The sequence below is a fragment of the Crocodylus siamensis genome, chromosome 1, assembly GCF_052110815.1.
Source record: "Crocodylus siamensis isolate JL-2025a chromosome 1, ASM5211081v1, whole genome shotgun sequence".
Classification (NCBI taxonomy): domain Eukaryota; kingdom Metazoa; phylum Chordata; order Crocodylia; family Crocodylidae; genus Crocodylus; species Crocodylus siamensis.
In genome coordinates, this window is record NC_143395.1 from 176,930,379 (window position 1) to 176,948,902 (window position 18,524).

General features: G+C 40.9%; 1 protein-coding gene across 4 annotated transcripts in view; it reads left to right on the top strand.

Annotated features, from left to right (window-relative positions):
- The window catches only part of CCDC85A (coiled-coil domain containing 85A), a 178,426-nt gene that overhangs the window by 131,264 nt on the left and 28,638 nt on the right, over window positions 1-18,524 (top strand). For 3 of the 4 annotated variants that reach the window (XM_090049852.1, XM_090049861.1, XM_090049868.1), the window contains exon 3: window positions 12,403-12,479. The exons of the other annotated variant lie outside the window; for it this stretch is intronic. In XM_090049852.1, coding sequence (XP_089905978.1) covers window positions 12,403-12,479 — 77 coding nt within the window. The remainder of the gene's footprint in view (window positions 1-12,402; window positions 12,480-18,524) is intronic. 4 annotated transcript variants of the gene reach the window in all.

Genomic DNA, 18,524 nt, shown 5'->3' on the forward strand with positions numbered 1-18,524 from the left:
CCCCAATCCAAAAAAAGAACAGTGTCTGTCAGCAGTGGTTACATGTATGCAGACTGACAGCCACATTTGAATTCACATAAAACTTGCAGGCTTAAGCTAAAGGAAATCTCTCTTTGGCTAGGTACAGATAATCAAAAAGCCTGAGGCTGAATTGATTCAGTCTTTGCAAATTAATTTAAACTGTACAGATTAAATTGAAATAGAAGTGAAGGGACATTTACCTTTGATTCAGGAAATGCAGCCACCTGCGTGCAGTGGCTCAGGCCAGAAGTCGGGGGGACGCAAAAGCACCGCTCTTTGGCTATGTGTTTGCTTCGTCTTCCTGCCGTGAGAGGCCCTGGGGATTTGTAGTTGAGAATTACAGCAGCAGGGCTGTGCAGGGTTGCTCATCACTTCCCCTTCCTGCCTCCAGGTGCCTCTTGGATTTATAGTTCACAGGTGCAGCCAGCAGTAAGCATGAGTGGGGGAAGGGGTGTTTGACATCCTCTCCCATCCCTGGTCCCATCCCGGCTTTACCTCTCCCCTCTTGTCAGCTAGCCCTCCCTGCTCCAGCTAGGGAGCAGAGGGAAATGACCAGCCCTGTTCTCTGGTGCAGACAACCCAGCCCAGCTCAGCCCAGCCAAGGGCTGGAAATGCATGCAGGGATGCTGTGGGACTGTGATTTAACTTACACCAGGAAGGGGTTTTGGACAGAAGTTTTAAAAAACAGTTTGGCCCAAATCACTTAAGTCTGATACTAGATTCAGTAAGGTATATCTTAAACCAGTTTCAGCCATTTGAACCTGCTTTTTGTGCAGTGAGCTTCTGTTCTGTTCCAGGTTTAAACCAGTTTCTGATCACTTAAACCAGTTCATGTGTAACTTCTGTCCCTAGCCGTGCTGTTTTATGGGTATACGTATATTGCAGACTTACTCACTGGATTTTAACTCAAATCTTCTGACTCCTTTTACACCAAATGCATATACTTGGGCACGTAGGTCTTGAAACCAAGCTCACCTGCACAGCTAGCAATATGATTTAAACTCTGGGCTGTGCACTAAAATGAGCTCTGGCTCACCCATTTTATGGTACAAAGAAAGGTAAGGTGGTACCTTAGAGACTACTGGTTCAGGGAGACATGAAATTTCATAGGCAAAAACCTACTTCCTCAGATGCTAGGAATGGACTTCCTATTTTATGGTAAGAAGATGCTGCTAACATTGTGTAGAAGTGTTCATTCTTTGGTAGTCCTCCAGTACTATCCCACAGTTCTCTACTACCACTCACTTCCCACATGCTTCCTGTGCTCCAGAAGGTACAATAAACACCTGTTTGGCATTTAATCCTTCATTCCACATGGCTGTTTGCTGCACAGGTTACAATGCAAAAAGCATTGTAAGATGCCTTCCCAGTAGAGGTACACTGACACTGATATTGGATCAGCAGTGATATAAAAAAAATTGTCTATATCAGAAATTGGCCTGATATGCCTGATATTTTGGCCAATAAATGGCCCATGCATATGTGCAGCCGCAGCATGCAGTGAGGAGCATAGCTGGCAGCGTGGAGAGCTGTGTGCAAGTGGTAAGTGTTGTGGTGGAAAGGGAGGGGCATGGGGCTGCAGATGGTGGTGGCAGTGCTGGGACGGGGGTTATGGGGTGGCTACAGCAATATTTGGGGTGGCTGCAGCCCTCCATGTAGCCCCCTCCTAGCACTACCGCCTTGGCACCAGTCTACATCTGCAGCCCACCTTGCTCAAATCTCGCACAGATCCGGGGCACAGCTCCTGCCCTGCCCATGCCCTCCTGGGGTGTGCGCAGCAGCAAGAGCCACCTGCCCGCGCCCCGCGGACAGCTGCGGCTTCATCCCATGCCCTGCCTGCTCCATCTCAGCTACGCCTGCCCCAGCCCCAGCCCCACTCCCTTCTTCACTGCAGGGACCTTGATCTGCCCCTCCATGCCCTTTCCCTCTCCCCTTCCACCACAACGGACTTACCACCTGCACGCAGCTGTATCAGAAATCAGATTGGTATTGGCCGATATGCCTCCTTAAAAATCAGCTATCAGTATTGGCCCCAAATTCTATATTGGTGCACCCCTACTTCTCAGTGTACCACTAGCTGGGCAGAAGCTCATGTCAGATCTCTGGTTTACCTGTGGTTGTTGTTTGGCAGAGAGTAGTTTTAGAAGTGTCATGTTGCTGTTGCTATCCTTTACGTGTGTCACTGCCTCCTCCTGAAGATTCAAAACTGCTTCTGGAATGCCATCCACCATCTCCCATGCCCTCCATCTGTATCCTGCAGCAGTATCAGTGCAGCTACAGTTGGGAGCAGCTTATCCAGCAATACTGGATCCCTGCCTTTTTCCAACTGATGCCAGATGGAAGTGAGGAACACAGGGACCCAGAAGTGCTTGAGTTAAAATATATTAGCAGTTTGAGAACACTCCTACACAGGGCTTTGGAAAGGATAGAAAGGATCTGACAACGTGTTGTGAACTAATCTCCAGAGTGTCTCAAGTTAAGGAGAGCTGCAGAAATCCTAATGCCAGGCTTGGGTAACTGTAATTTCAGTGTGGACACAACTACATGAATCTGAGTTTCATGTGACTGTGTTGTGGATGCTAGCTTGGGAAGTCCTGGTGCACATTGCTGTGAGCTGGCACCTAGGTATTCTCTGCAGTGTATGTGCAGGAGCAGACTTCTAGAGTTACTCAGTCAGTCACGTAAATGAAACACAATACATGCACTCTAGGCCAAGGCTCATAGAAGTCTGTTAACTTCAGCTGACATTGGATCAGTGCCTGAGCCATGCTCATAGTACTGGAAAGTACTAGTCTAATGGAAAAAAACAAAACAAAAGGAAGCTGTCTCAAGGAAACGGAATTTAAGTGACATCCACAGCTACTGCAAAATATCGGAGGATAATCTTGATTAAGAACATTATAAAACTATTTGGAGTGGTCAGATCAGGCACAAATATGCAGAAAATGGATACTTTATGTGATAAAATCTAGTCAGGAATATGCCCTCGGGAGCAGCACCTAGTCCAGCTTGAAGCTTCAAGAATACAGATGCCATATGGTGGGGATCAGCTACATAAATATTGATTCCCTCCAATAACACAGGGAAAGGGCAGACTGTCCCAGAATCACTATATAAGACAAGGTTTTTGTAATATGTAATAATCTGGACAAGAATTTTAGTTTCATTCTCAGAATAGAGTGACACACAATGACTGTATTTTAAACAATGCTAATAACAACTGCAAATAAGAAAGATTGCAGAGTTATGGGTGGTGAAACTGCAAGGATTCTCATCTTGGCTGAGCAGATCAAGTGCATTTAAGTATACTTACGCAGTTATGCACTGGGAGAAGACTGAAAATACATCAGTGGAACAATCCTGCATTGTCAGGGGACTGGAAGAGCCGATGACCCACAGTCCCATTTCTGTCTAATTTCTGTGGTTATGGCTTCCATCAACAACAGTGTTGCACAGTAATTTGGCAATCTATATATAGAATACAATGGAATTATATAGGATTGTTGTTCCAATAGCTCAAATCACTAGAAGAAGAAAATTAGACCATACGAGAAGCAGAAGTAGTGAAGCTAGGATATTTTATATCGGATTGGACCAGTAATCACTATCTTGTCTCTGGATCCAAATCCTGGTTATACTGTGAGCAAAAACTAGTTCTCATTTTGCATCAGGCACACTGACAGTTTTATGCTGACACATAATACCAATTAAAATTCTATCATTGTGTACTATGATACAAATATTTCCTGTTTTTTACAGGTCATTATTAGACTGAAGCAGCTCAGATTAGTTCTGTGTTTGGAAGTTAATATATTACATCTAAATAGCCATACAGCTAAAGATTGTGATAAAGATTTATTTTGCAATTAATGCGGGTTTTTTGTCCTGCACTTGAAATCCTATGAACTATAAGAATAATAAATTAATTTACTTAGAGTAGGATAAAGCATAAATGTCTTTACTAATTACATCAGCTGAAAAAATCATCTTGTTTGTTCAATGTTTATTAGTTTGTCTTTTTGAAGTGATTGTTGTCTGATATATTGGAGTGGTTTGTAATATGCTAGACTGCAAAGTATCTTTGCCATGGACGATCTTGTCAGTGTTGCTAAGCTCCCTCTTCCTCACAGACACTTGCTTTGTGAAAGTGAAGCACTGCTGTGTAGGAACAGTTCCACTTGTTTCACCTTGTTTTCACCCATTTGATTATCATGGTGCAGGCTCACTCAAGACAAGAGAGAGGTTTATGTCTGGGAACCATATTCTGGCAGGCAGCAATAAGTTCTACCTTTACTTAGGGTTTTTCCCTGGACCAGTGGAGGGTAGTTGTGATGTAGAGGACCCATTCTGTGTCCTTAGTACCTTTGGCTTATCCCTGGAACAGTTCCTTCCATCCTCAACATTGGAAGTGGGATATAGTTAGTGTAGGTCCCAGTGTTTGCACACTCACAGCATCAAGGAGTTCCTTTTTGAGTATGGAATTTGTCATTGATGATCTGTTACCAAAATCCAAGATTTTTGTGCTTCCTGAATAATGGTGGGGCAAGCAATGGCAGGAGGACAAGTTGCAGGGAAAGAAGCGGGAAGAAGTGTTCATGGCAAAACTCATTCTAAAGAATGGCTCAGAAATGGACCCCTTCAAGCAAGGGGATGCAATTGTTGAATCAAGTAAGGATATGCAGGCAGCCAGACCTCCGCCGTCTTAGCTCCCCGCAGTGTCTGTCCCTTCCTTCCACATACCCCAGTTGCTGCTTGACCTCCTTGCCTGCCCCCTTTCCACCACAGCTTATCCTATATAGCAATTTTGATTCTGGTTTCATCTCTAGCTCCAGGCACAGAGCACGTGGTGGCTTTAGTCCCATTCCTAACCAGGCAGGCAGTGGCTCTGGCCCTGCCACAGCAGCTCCCTTGGTACTGCATGGTCTCCCCTATGCTTTTTTTAGCTGCACACTGTGCTCCCTCCCCTGTCCCTTGCAGTCTCCCCTACTGCATGAGGAACTGCAGCCCTGGCCAGGCAGCAGGAGTAGCAACAGCCCTGGTCTCAGACAGGTAGCATCTACTTCTCCAACTCAGATCCTGGCATTGGGCCTGGGCCTGGGTCAGGGCCAGATCCAAAGTTAGAGCCACAGCTAGAGCTTCAGCAGCAGCCTGATCTGGACCAGTGCTTGAATCCAAGATGAGATTTTTCTCCCCAAAGTACAAAAAATACACATTTTGAATTCAAGTAAGTACAGTATACAAGGTATTTCCCTATGCTTCGCTTTTAAGGAGGGAATTATTTTTAGGTTCTTTTATCTTCCAATTTATGTAAGCAACTACTTTGTACAATTTTTGGACCACATCCACAATGCTCCAGGAAATATAACCCTGAGTTCATGGTGCAGGGGCCTAATGTACTTTATTTCAGCATTCACATGAGCATTAACAAAAAGTCAAAAAATGAGATTAATGTAGCATTGAATTTGTCAATTCAAATGCTGGAAAGTCAAGAAATGAAAATGATAGCCATTGGCCATTAGAACATGGTACAGATCTGTCCCAGGGAAGTCGATGGGGGTTTTGCTGTTAACTTTTCTTTATAATTACTAGTTCATCCTGTATATTTTCAGCCTCTCCTTCTTTTGCATCCATCACTGCCTCTTTCACTCCTCCTTTCCATCAAGCTCATAGCAGCAGAACATACAAATATTTACTCTACACTTGAATATTGTTGTCATCAGCAATCCCTCAATATGAGGCTATTAATCTTTCAGTAAAAAGGGAAGTCATTGGTGAGTCTGTAGATGACTGAGGAGACAGAGCTGGGATCCACATGTTCAGTTGCAGACGTGGCAAACAGTTCCGGAAGAAGGGAGTAGATCCTGGTGATGTCAGTTCCCAGATCTTTTCCTTTGTCTCTCAGTGAGGCGAATTTGCTTAGAAAAGCAATCTCTTATCATATATCATGGTGTCACTGGGGATAATTCAGTGCTTGAGTCTCCCAGGTAGTGATATGAATATTGCATTTCTTCAGATTGAATTTCTTATTTTGCCTGCTTTGAGAGTGGAGATCATCTGTGAGTCAGGAATATAGGACCTGTTATAGCAGCCAGCTGTCTGGCATCCTTAGGAAATACACTGCCCATTAGAAGTGGTGCTATGTAAACATGACTTCTACACTGGTGTTGTTTGCTTGAACCAAAACACTGACATTAGTTCTTCTGTCCTTCTAACTAATATGAAGGATTTTCAAAAGATACCACTGATAGCAATGTTCCAAAGCTTTCAGATCTTTCTGATAAGTCCTATAAATTTCATACCTATACAACAGAGTAGGGATGACAACAGTCTGGTAGATGAGAAGTTTGGTTTGGGTCCAGATGTTCATGATCATCGGAGGCATGCAGAGCTGACCCGAGGGGTGTGGGGCCTGGGCATATCAGCCTGTGTGGGGCCAGTGGGTGGGGGTGGTGACTGCCTGCAGAAGCCAGCGGCAGTGTCAACAGCAGGGGGAAGGGAGTGGTGAGTGGCTGGAGCCAGCAGCACCTGGCAGTGGCAGAGCTGGCAGCGCTCTGCAGCAGCGATGCGTGATGGCCTCAGTGGGGCCTGTACGGCACTGCCCACAGGGCCCCGCAAAGCGCAGGGCCTGGGGCAGTCATCCCAATTTGCCCTCCCTTAGGGATGGCCCTGGAGACACGATTTCAGAGACCTTCAGAAGTAGCACTGATAGATATTATCTGATGTTTCATATAATTATCTCTATTTACTTTTTTGGAAAGGTGGCTACCCAGGCAGGGGAAATGCTCATTATTCTTCAAGAATATGCGTGGAGGAGCAACTGGCTGGTTTGGGGTGGGTTGGTAAAATGTCTTGTGTTTATTAAGCTGACAGTGAATCAAAGCATTTCATACACTTCATAGAAAAAATCAAGAGTGACCCGGAGTTCTTCAATTGCGTAGGCGCACACAACACAATTGTCAGTGTATTGGAGATCAGTAACGGAGGCATTTGTCATTTTAGATTTGGAACAAAACAGGCTGACGTTAAAGAGATTTCTATCCATGTGATGCTGGATGCTAATACCAGATGGAAAGTTATCAGCAAGGAGATGTAGAATAGCTGTGAGACAGTTGGAAAAAGTGTTGGTGCAATCACATATCCTTACTTGATTCCATAATCACATTCCGTTGCTCGAAGGGCTCCATTTCTGAGCCGTTCTTTAGAATGATTGTTGCCATGCTGTCATGAACAAGTCTGATAACAGTAACAAATTTTTATGGGCATCCAGATTGCATCAGGATCTTCCATAGGGCCCCTCTGATTGAATCAAAGGCCTTAGGTTAATAAAGGCCATGTAAATATCTTGATTTTGCTCACAGCACTTCTCCTGCTTCTGTATAGCAGCAAAGATCATACCTGCTGTACCTCTGAGTGGCCTGAAACACACCAGGACTCACGTGTAGGAAAGTGAGTCTACTGAAGAGATTGCATGCAAGGATCTTCCCAGCTGTGGACAGGAATGCAATGCAACAGTAACTGTTGAAATCTGACATATCTCCTTTCTTGAATACGGTAATGATTCTGTTCTGGCATCTCAAGTCTCTGGAAATCTGTTCATGTTTCCAGATGTTTATAATAGTGACATATAGCTGGAGAGAGAGCATTTTTCCACATTGTTTATAACTTTCAATGTGGTGTTATATGCTTTGTTGTTCTTCATGTGCTTAATGGCTTTCAAGGCTTTCTTGATAAATTGGTGGATCTGCAAGATAGTCCTTTGTAGAATGGCTTTGATGTTATTGCCTTCCATATTAGACTCTCAGATTAGGAGCTCTTGGAAGTGCTTCTTCCACCATGCGTTAATGGTGGTGCTGTCTTTAAAGACTGTTGTTCCATCCCTTGACAAAGCAATAAATGGAAAACTTCATGGATGTACCCCCACATCCTTTGATCTCAGAGGGGTGATTCCTCAAGAGCCTGGCCCATATATAGTTTTTGTTGCACTGAAGAAACTACGCGTGTCATGGCTGTTGACATCTCTTTTGCTTTGTTCTTCCCCCACTTGTTCATTTTGTTCTTGAATTTTCTTCTGGGGCTCAACTTGAATGTGTTGATAAGCATCTTGCTTTTGTTTGTGGTTGGTGTCATTCCACCAAACTTTGAAGGCTGTTTTTTTCTATCGGTGAGAGCTTGTGTTTCCTTACAATTCTCTGCGAACCAGTCCTGATGTTTCTTTGTGGAGAAGCCTAGAGATTCTTCACACGTTTCAAGGTTGCCTTTTTTTGAGGCTCTCCCAGTGATCAATGGTGTCAAGATCATCACCAGGGAGGTTGGAGAGATTCTCACTGAGACTGCTGGAAATGTTTGCTCTTAGGAGGGTTTTTCAAACACTCTATTGATCCTCTTCCTTGATTGCTTCTTACATTTACATTGTTCTGAGGTGATATGAATTGACATGATGGAATGCATCAAATGATGATCTGTCCAACAGCACTGGTCATAGCTCTGGTGATATGGACCTCACAGTGGTCCTAGGTATGCACATAGTCAGTCGTCAACCAGTTACCACTGTTTTGAATGGGGGTACATCCATGAAGTTTTCCATTTATTTCTTTGGCAGAGCAAGGAGTTCATAATGATGAGATCATATTCTGAAACTCAGAAGAAGAATTCCATTTCTAATGACTTTCCTCATCCCTTCCTTTTCAAGTGTTTCTTTCCATAGCTCAGAGCCCTTGCCTACTCCAGCACTGCAATAGCTAGGAGGAATTATCTCCTCTTCTTTGAGGACAGATAACAGAACTTGGTTGAATTTAGCATAGAATTCTTCTTTTGTTTCATCACCTGCATCGAGGGTCAGGGCATGTGCACAAATGATTTTGCATGTTGTCTGTTGGCCAGATGAAGATGAAGAGTCATGAGATGGTCAGTGGGTGTGTTTACTTGTGTACTTTAATGTGCAGTATCCTGTTCTCTTGTGTATTAAAGCATCATGTCAAGTGCTAATATCCTGATGCACAGTAGAATTAGCTTACTGCATGTTAAGCATCACTAAAAAGATGTTTGCTTTTGCTGCTGCACACTAGGGCAGCCTAATGCACCTTTGTGAAGTACCTCATATTACTTTATACTACAGGACATTTAAACACATACATTTGTCTGCTCTGACACACTGGAGATCTGGTGCGTCAGAGCAGACTCAATTAACCTTCAATGTGTTTTAGTTCAAAAGTGTGCTGCTGCCATTTTCTCAGGGCTGACGCGCATTTCACCATTTATACAAATGCATGCTCTGCAGAGCAAGCATGTGTACAAATGCCCAGAGGTACAAAACTTAATGCGCAGTAACAAAAGCACATTAATGACCGTGTAGACATGCCCAGTGATGCTGAGGGGACATTCCAGCATCTAAGTAACAGCCTTGGTCTTGATAGGAAAACCAGTGTTATGGATGTGTCTGACTTTTTCTTTTTCTTCCCAAGAGAAGGAAAGCGTTTATATCTCTATAGAGATATAAAAAAAAAATCTTGTGTACTAGGACTGTGCACATAAATAAAGATTTGCTAGATTGGCCTTTTGTGCCTGATCTAATTCTCAGTATTAATGGGCTAGCTAAGGGAAACTAAAATAAATTTGGTACATTGCAGAATGGTTCATAAACCAGGAGATTTTAGGTTACATCTTCCACTGCAGTAAATGGCACTGAGTTTAGTGGAGTAATATCTATTTACCCCAGCCAAGGATCTGGCCCTTAAGCTCTGAAATGTAAATCAAAGCATAAAACTGAGAAGTAACAATCTTGTAAAATATGCTAAGAATCCAGAAGTTGTTACAATAGAAAATGGCAGAAGTTAAAAGCATTTTGAGTATGACTATGTATGGGCAGCTTCTACAAGCTGGGCTGGCATTTATCTTTAGGTGCAGCAAATTACTGCTGCTGCTATTGGAAGTGTAGAGACAAATCTGGAGAAAGTGTGGCTGGAGGGGTGATGAGAGAGTAAAGTCTTTCTCCAGGAAGAGTGCCAAGAAAGTGATTGCTCTTCTGCTGGGGAAGGCACTGAATATCTCTCCAAGAATGCTGTGTTACCAGGTGGAGAGTTCTGCAATAGAAAGCCCTTTCTTGAGATATGGTTAATTAGGACAAGCTTTTGCAACTTCTCCATGCTTATCTGAACCAATCTTTGTGAATCATTAGATATGCATCCAGTACTAGTTATGACAAGACTTACATAGCAGGGAACATAAAACCTCAAACCACCTTTTCCCCTCTCATCTTACAACATTATATTTAGTCCAGTACCTCACTAATCATTTCTGACAAATGTCTATGTATTTTTTCATGTTCTGTAAATTCAGACACATTATCTATGTGTGCACATTTTAGGTTACTGCAGTCTCAGACAGGAATAAGTAACACCTCATATATTGTCATTTTTTATTTTATGGACTGGCTGACAGGAGAAGTGATTAGGATGTAATAGGATTCTAGCATGCTGGATCCTTAGTTGATTTAAATTGGAGAACTCCACTGGAAGCAATGCAGATATGTGTGCTTATATCAGCTCTGGGTATGGCCCAGAACATCCACAGACCTGTCCTTTAGAGATCAAAGGCCTAATTCTCCTCTTTACCATTTTCAAGCTGATATAACTCAAGTTACAGTCGATGTGGTTACACTAGCATAAAGAAGGTGGAGTCAGTTGTTTAGTCAGGAGCCAAAGCATAGCTGATTTTGAGCACAGTAACGGGATGGAGGAGTCCTGGTTGCACTTTTTTACTGAGCAGAATGCAGGAAAGTAAGGAAATGGAGCTTTCCTATTAAAGTTGAACAGTACGGGTGTACAAAGCGGGCCCTATTTGATTTGGATTTGTCGTGAATCAGGGACAGTGATCTGATTTATTGGTTTGGATCGCTGCCCTGATTCGATTTGGCTGAATCTGAAGATTCAATGCTAATTTGGAGAATCAGCGATTCGGACATAGACACAGCTTCAAGTGTTTTTTCTATATTCCTTGAGAAGTGCTTCTCGTCCATTTCTGGGTCTGCTGCTGAGTGCGCTGAGGAGCCTCCCGTGTCCCACCATCTCAGCATTCATGAGCCACATGCTACCTTGAGGTATGTAGAAGAAACATTTAAAGCTGTGTCTATGTCTGAATCGCCGAATCTTTTCAAATTTCTCTGAATCAATTCAGAGGGTTCCAATTCGATTTGTATAGATTAAAGGGTCCTCTGATTTGATTCAGATTCAGAGATTTGGCCACCGAATTGGGCCAAATCTCTATCAAACCACATCAGGGACCGAAGCTTCGCACAGCCCTATTGAACAGGTGTTATATCCTATCCCATGCAGAGTTTTTAGATGCTGTTTTCTAATTGTAGAATTTCCATATAGCCCAAGAATGGCAAGGTCCTCTGGATAGAAAAAAATGATTTTGGCTGCTTTCAACTCAAGGTAATTTCTGTTTGTTTTTGACCAAGTTTGTTGCCCCAGAAATCAGTGGGAGCAAGACTGGAAATCATGCGTCTCATTCGCGAGGGTGGAGATAGCCCTGGGAACTTAAGAGTGGTGATGATCTTTAGCTCTCATATTTGAAGGAAATTCTTATTCCACTTAATCATCTTAGTGAGATGACTTGATAAGGTGAGCAGGGCTTACATCGATAGATATGTATGCATAGGAAAATGAAGGTGGGATTGTAGCACATGCTAGCCTACCAGAGGTAGTTTGATTTAGCTGGCACCAGTAAAAATAGCAGTGAAGAATAGCACGTGTTAGCAACCAGAGTATAAGTCCTTTGAGGACCCTGAATGCACTCTCGTTGCTGGCCTATCCATAGTCTGTGCTGCTACCTCTACATTGCTACTCTTGCTTTGCTTAGATAAGAACTGGCATTATAGCACGTGCTACAGTAATCAGATTTTCATTTTTCGGTGTGGCCATAACCTGTGATCAGATCTTTTATCTGTGGTTTTGCAACAGTGACACCTGGAGTTCACTAAAATATTTGTATGAGTGCTTATAAAATAGGTATGCTAGTACAAGCCCAGGAAGTTTAGACTAGGGATTAGTAGAAATTGATCTACCTTACTCTCCTTCAAGACTATTTGTGTTGTGGGGCAGCAACCATCCTAAGCATCATTTGGAGTACAGTAGATTCTAAATCAACAAGGACTTGAATGGATTCTGCCAGGACTTAAGGGCTTAGTGCCAATGCTGTAAGTAGATTATCTGCTGTTATCTTAGAGAGTAACAGTTCTGAACCTTTAAGGTGCATTTAGGAGAAGGAACCTGCTATGACTACACCAAATAAGACATCTTGTGTCATACGCAGGCTCTGATGCTAGTTGACCCAAGCAGATCTGTGTGTATAATGTGAGCTTTTTTTTCTTTTTAATTTTAGAATCTACCTTGTCCTATGTTAGGCAGCTGGAGGCAAGAGTAAGACAGCTGGAGGAGGAAAATCGCATGCTACCCCAGGTGGGTGACTTCCTATTGATAGGAACAGTAGCTGATAGCTAGACAGTAACACTTGAGTCTTAGTGTTTAAGATAAAATCAGTGTTTTCTGTAATTTTACATTGATGCAATTGAACACACACAGTGATCAAAGGCTCTCATTCCAGTAATCAAAAGCTCTTACTTCCTTTTTGTTTTCATTTTTCGTTAATGATTCTAGTGAGGAATTTCTACTGGTGTTTTTAAGACTACGACAATACTTCTGTGCATTTTTCTTGCATCTGTTGCCACCTTGATAATAAAAAGTTTACTAGGGATAATACGTTTATTATAATTAACAATCAATTAAGATGCTTTAAATGATAGACAACTGACACTTTGTATTTATGGTTTCATTCTAAGAGTCTCTTTATTTCTTTGCCATAAACCCTTGTTATTTCAAATGCTTTTTTTTTGGTTAACCAAAAACTAATTTGAATTGTAAATAGAAATTTTTCAAGTAATTAAATAATAACTTGATTATAGCTACTTGTGATGTTTTTACAATTGTATGATATGCTTAAAAGAGAGGCTGAAGTTCAATTAAAAATAAACATAAAGATGATGGGGTTTTTTCCATTTGAAATTAAAGTTTTTTTTGGATAGGCATTTGTTTTCATTTTAAACATTTTTTTCTTTATTAGAAAAAGTTAGACATTTATTGTATTTCAGTATATAAGATTAACTATTACTGAAGTAGCATGTGTTTCTATTATACAGTAATAATGCATTATGCTTTATTATTTTGTATTTATTTTATATTGATTTATTGGGGGGAAATTAGTATTTTTTTTTTAAATTGAGGATTTTGTCTACTTTAAAAAGCAAACCTGTGTAGTACCAGTTTAAATGATGAGCTTGTTTGGATGAACTTTTGTTGTATTTATTCAGAACATTGTCTTTAGAACGTAAAATCCAAGATAGTGGTGAACTGAAGGGGAAGTAGAATCTACTGAGTAATTTATATGCACCGTTATATATACCACAGACACAAATGCATTATGTAAAAGAGCTTAAGGATTTAGTTTTGTGATGTCCTTTGCTACTATAGATTTTAAACTATGTTTTGTTGTGTCAGTAGGCTAATTGTAAGAAAGGCTTCCTTATTTAGCTGCTGGCTTATTATCTGACCTCGAGCAAGTCATTTTACTTCGTGGAACCTTAGCTTATCCAGCTGAAAAACAGGCATTACCAAGGAGTAATGAGAATTATTTAATACTATACTGATAAGAGGCTGTAGGGCTTTTAATAGGAAAGCCATTGTGTGATATATAATGTCACAACTTTATTGTCTTGTTAAGCAAGACATTTGAGACAAATAAGTGATTGACTGACTAGAAAACACCATCTGTAGTTTTTCTTGCAGGTGGAGCAGCAATAGCAGACAGGAACTATTGCAGGGCTAAGATTGTCAGAAGTGATAGGCAGGCAAGGGTCTTTGAATAGATGTGATATCTTTTATTAGACCAACTGAGAGATTGGAAAAAAGTTCTTAGCAAGCTTTCAGGCGCAGTCAGAACTTTCAGCTTCTCTCGTTCCTTGGAGTCTCAGAACAGCAGAGACTCCCCATGCCTGAACAAGGGTGACTGTGCCTGAAAACTTGCTAAGAACTTTTTTCCAATCTCTCAGTTGGTCTAATAAAAGATATTGCATCGACTCAAAGAACATTGCCTGCCTATGTCCTTAGACCAACACAGCTACAACCAAAAACTTCAGAAGTGACAGGAAATTTCACCTACTTCCATTTAAGAGGTGCACAAATTGAGGCCCACTATGAGGGCAGTGTGATTTCAGAAAGTATGGAACAGCCATCTTCTATAAATCCAGCCCGGTTAAGGTGTCTCAGGCTGGGGATCCAAAATCACTAATCCTTTTAGGAAAATGATCACAAAGTCTACAGCAGACCCAAAACACTCCGATGAGATATGCAAGGGGACTAATTAGACCAGCAAAAAAGTCTGTATCATGCCTTCTGTTGACAAATATATGTGGTATGGCTAGAGGGTGGAGACAGTCTTCTGGCTTGATTTTATTTATTTTTTTTTTAGCGCTAGTACTAAGAGGATGCAACTAGTTTTGTCAAATCCCAATAAATGCTCTATCATCAGAAATGATGAGACTGACTCGTGAGTTTGTGTGTCAGTCCCAGCATGTCTCGTTCAACCTGAAAATGTTATTGCCTTCAAGAGAGGAAGAAAGAAAAGGCCTCCAGCCTATACTGAAGTCACATTTGATTATGTTATGGTCCATAATGGTACCAAATGGGGAACCAGCCCAGAATCATTTTCTACAAAGGTTTCTCGTAGGTCATTAGGTGAGTTTTCTTGTTCAGGGCACCATTCCCTATGACCTCTTTCCATCCCTTTAAGGTTGGCAATATTAAAAGAGCAGCAGTGGCTAGACTTGTCTTATTTATGGGCTTGTTGTCAGTATGGGCGACATGCTGAACACAATTTCAGAAGCTCCTTGTGTTGAACTAACTTTGTTTCTGATGATTTTAGGGAGAGTTTTATGGGAGTTAGGTTAATGCTGAATACTTCAGCAAATCCAAAAAATGACTAATTCACTAGACATCAAATGAGGATTTATTCCACTATAGGCATTGTTTAATTAAAGTGCTGTGTCTTAAAACCCCATCCATGTTGCAGGAAGGGACTTTCTACAAGAATTGTTTTTTATTGGAAGTAACCCTGATGAATAGGTGGCATTTTAAAATATTGAGACTGTATGTATTAGAAGATAGTTTTACTCAGTAGGCCTGAATGAATGAATTTTACCATCAGGGATAGTTCCTGATTCTTCTAACTCTGAGGCTTCTGATAGTGCTGCATATGATGCTTCATTTTTCCTTTTCACTTACTTCCCTTCTCCTATCACCCCGCTAATCACCCTGTTCCCTTCCCCTTTCTCTTCTCCCTTTACTGTTCAAATCCTCTCTTCTTCTTCTCCTGGTTCCAAACTTATACTAAGCTGTTAGTGGCACACCATTTAAGATGTGTATCTAAAAGGTTTTATTAATATTTAGCAGCAGGGACATCTACAGATATGAGTGTTTCAAATAATACCTGCATTGTTCAAACTGAATCCTAAACTCTTGTTTGCTATATCATACCAAGAGTTTACAGTGGCTGAGGAAAAATGGTACCCACAGTGAATTCTTATTTCATTGTAATCAATCTAATTTGGAAAAGTTATAAAAAGGTATTAAAATGCATTTATTAATTTAAGAGTGTAATGGCTTGCCCTTGTAGTGCACAGTTTCTGAATTGCTAGTTGATGGCATGTTAGGAGGTTTAGGAATTTTGAGAAGCTGGAGACAGGTTGTATGTTTGCGCAGTTGGTGAGGGTTGTAATGTACAGGTATTTATAGCAGATAGCATGTAACAAGGTATTATCCATTTCAATTTATAGTTGCAGTTATGAATTTTAGGCAAGAAAGCAGACACTTTCCAAGATTTTACATCATGAAGCTGGCTTTTTTTTCTATTAAAGATGCCAAACTGCACTGGTTAGGCATGAAGATACAGGTTATTATTGGTTCATAATAGTAATTTTGAAGCACTAAAATAGGTAGCAGTCCTTGCTAATGATGTACACAAGGAGATACAAAAAATGTGCATTGGGAACAAGAAGACTGGCAGCATGGATCAAGATTTTGTTGAGAGACTAGTGATTTGACTAAAGTTGTTCTGCACGCTTCACAGAATCACAAAATTTTTCAGACTTTGGAGGATCAGAAAATACACAGACAGAGAATCAGTGATGATCAGCTTGTTTTCAGTAGATATGGAAGAGTTCTTCCAGATTTTATATCATTAAACAACCTAGTTTACAGAGTGAGTTGTTTCTTTTATGTATTCAGTGCAAGCTGCCATTTCGGGGTAAGGCTTACTAAGCATAAATACTGAAATACTTCATTTGTACCAGGCATCATGTTTGACTGGTAAATTCATCCAAGCAGGGAGTGTGCCTAACTTAAGAATACATCAAAGACTATTTCCACTATATGATAATGTTACTTAGGGTTGTGAATTTTGGGATAATTTTATATTGGCAAAAGCCCTAGAATATGTTTAATTATACTGATATATACAACTGTGTAACTAATGCTTATGTCACTGGGGAACTGGCATGGGCTCTACAGGGAGAAGCACTTAAAAGGTTTGCTGATATAGTTATATCAGCAAACCTTTTCCAGTGTAGGCTAAGCCTTACTGAATGGGCTTTAATCATTCCTACTGTAAGGAATTACAGATCCTGTGTGAAATACAGTTTCTCAAATGTTGGTTGATACCATACCAGTATGATTTAAGAGTTGGTAGAAGCCATAGAGGTTGTATATTTACTCTGTATCTCTGTGTTTGAGGGGCATAATTAGCATGCATTTGCTAATTAGCATGTATTAGCATGCTGTGTAAGATTGCAGGAGGTGAATAGAAGAAAGTTCTGAGAGATTTCCCCATGACAGTAGTGGGCTTTGTGACTTTTGAACGAACAGGATGGTAGAAATTCGGCCCATATATCAGATTTTCTTGTCTTTCATGCACAAGAGCAAAGGGCACCTTTTATCCATTCATCTCTATTGCATGAGGTGAATAACAAACATAATATTGTAAATCTAGGTTTTAATCATTACATCTTAATTAATGAGCAGTCTGCACTGCAGAGCGATATCTTAAAATGTAACTTATAAAATATGAGCATCATATTTTTCACGTCTCCTTTCCATTGTTGATGTTGATCAGTTCTTGTCCATAAAATTTTAGGATACATGTGACAGTGCAGTCAGCAATCTGAAACTGGATTCAAATCTCTTTATGTCCATGTTACATATTTAAGCAGTCGTGTTGCTGAATATTTAGATTCAGTCTACAGTAGGCAATAGAAGTGGCATTCAAACCTCCCCCCAACCCAGTGTGCAACTATGACTATGATCAGAAGCTGGGCCAGTGACTGCTCTGGTGCAAATGACATCAGAATCTAGCGTCAGAAAATCTGTTAAATGAAAATGCTTTTGAGCTTATAAAATGCTGTGTGTGTGTGTAGCTGAGCTGTGTAGTCCATGCATATTTTTGAAAGGATGCTCTTGGCAATGTTTTTTCCTTAAATTACTTCTATTTTTAGTTATATTTTTGTTTTGAAAAAATGTAATCTTGTTAGAATTAGAAGAAAAGTCTCTGTACATGTAACTTGATTGTAAGTGCCACCTTTTAAGGAAAATTGGAAGGCAATATTGTCAGAATAACAGTCCCTGAACCAACAAAAAGAATCTGTCATTGTTGGCAAAAGTCTATACAAGACGGTACAAGGGCTGGAGGAATTGAGTTCTCAACTTCCATGGCAACGCAGCATCTGTTGGACATGGCAGAGTTAACACTGTAATGTGCTTATGCAGAGGTTAGCTAACAACTCAGTAAAGACAGGGGAGGTAGCATTTCATTTCCTTCTGGCTGTCAAGTCCTTCCTTGTCAGCTTTTTGCTTCTTGGCTCCCCTCGCACCCACAATCGGTATTATTATTGTTAGTGCATTGCTTAAAAACCCAGCGAAGATTTGGTTCATATTATATAAAATGCTGCTCAGACAAAGGATGAGACAGTCCTGGCCTCAGAGACCTTATGATCTAGATACACATAACAGACAGACAGGTTCAAACACCCAACAATAAATAACCAACTTTCTAAAGGTCAAGGCATGTAGTTGATTATATATCCCTTCTCCCATCCCCTAAAATCAGTCTTCTTACCCACACCAACCCTATATAAATGCCACCTGAACCTGAACTGTTCCCACTCACCCAGGATTTCCCCATCCCATTTTACTCCAGCCCAGTTAGAATACATAACTCTTCCCTGGAAAGGAGGAGGGGGAGACGAGACAAGCCATCTGCTTAATGAGGTTGCCATAGCACATAAGAGAAACCAAAATATAACCTCACAGGAATCGGGTAAGGTATATCACATTATCATTCAGTAGACTACTGACAGGAACTGCTGTCTGAGATGGATACATTTAGCAGACCAGATTAAA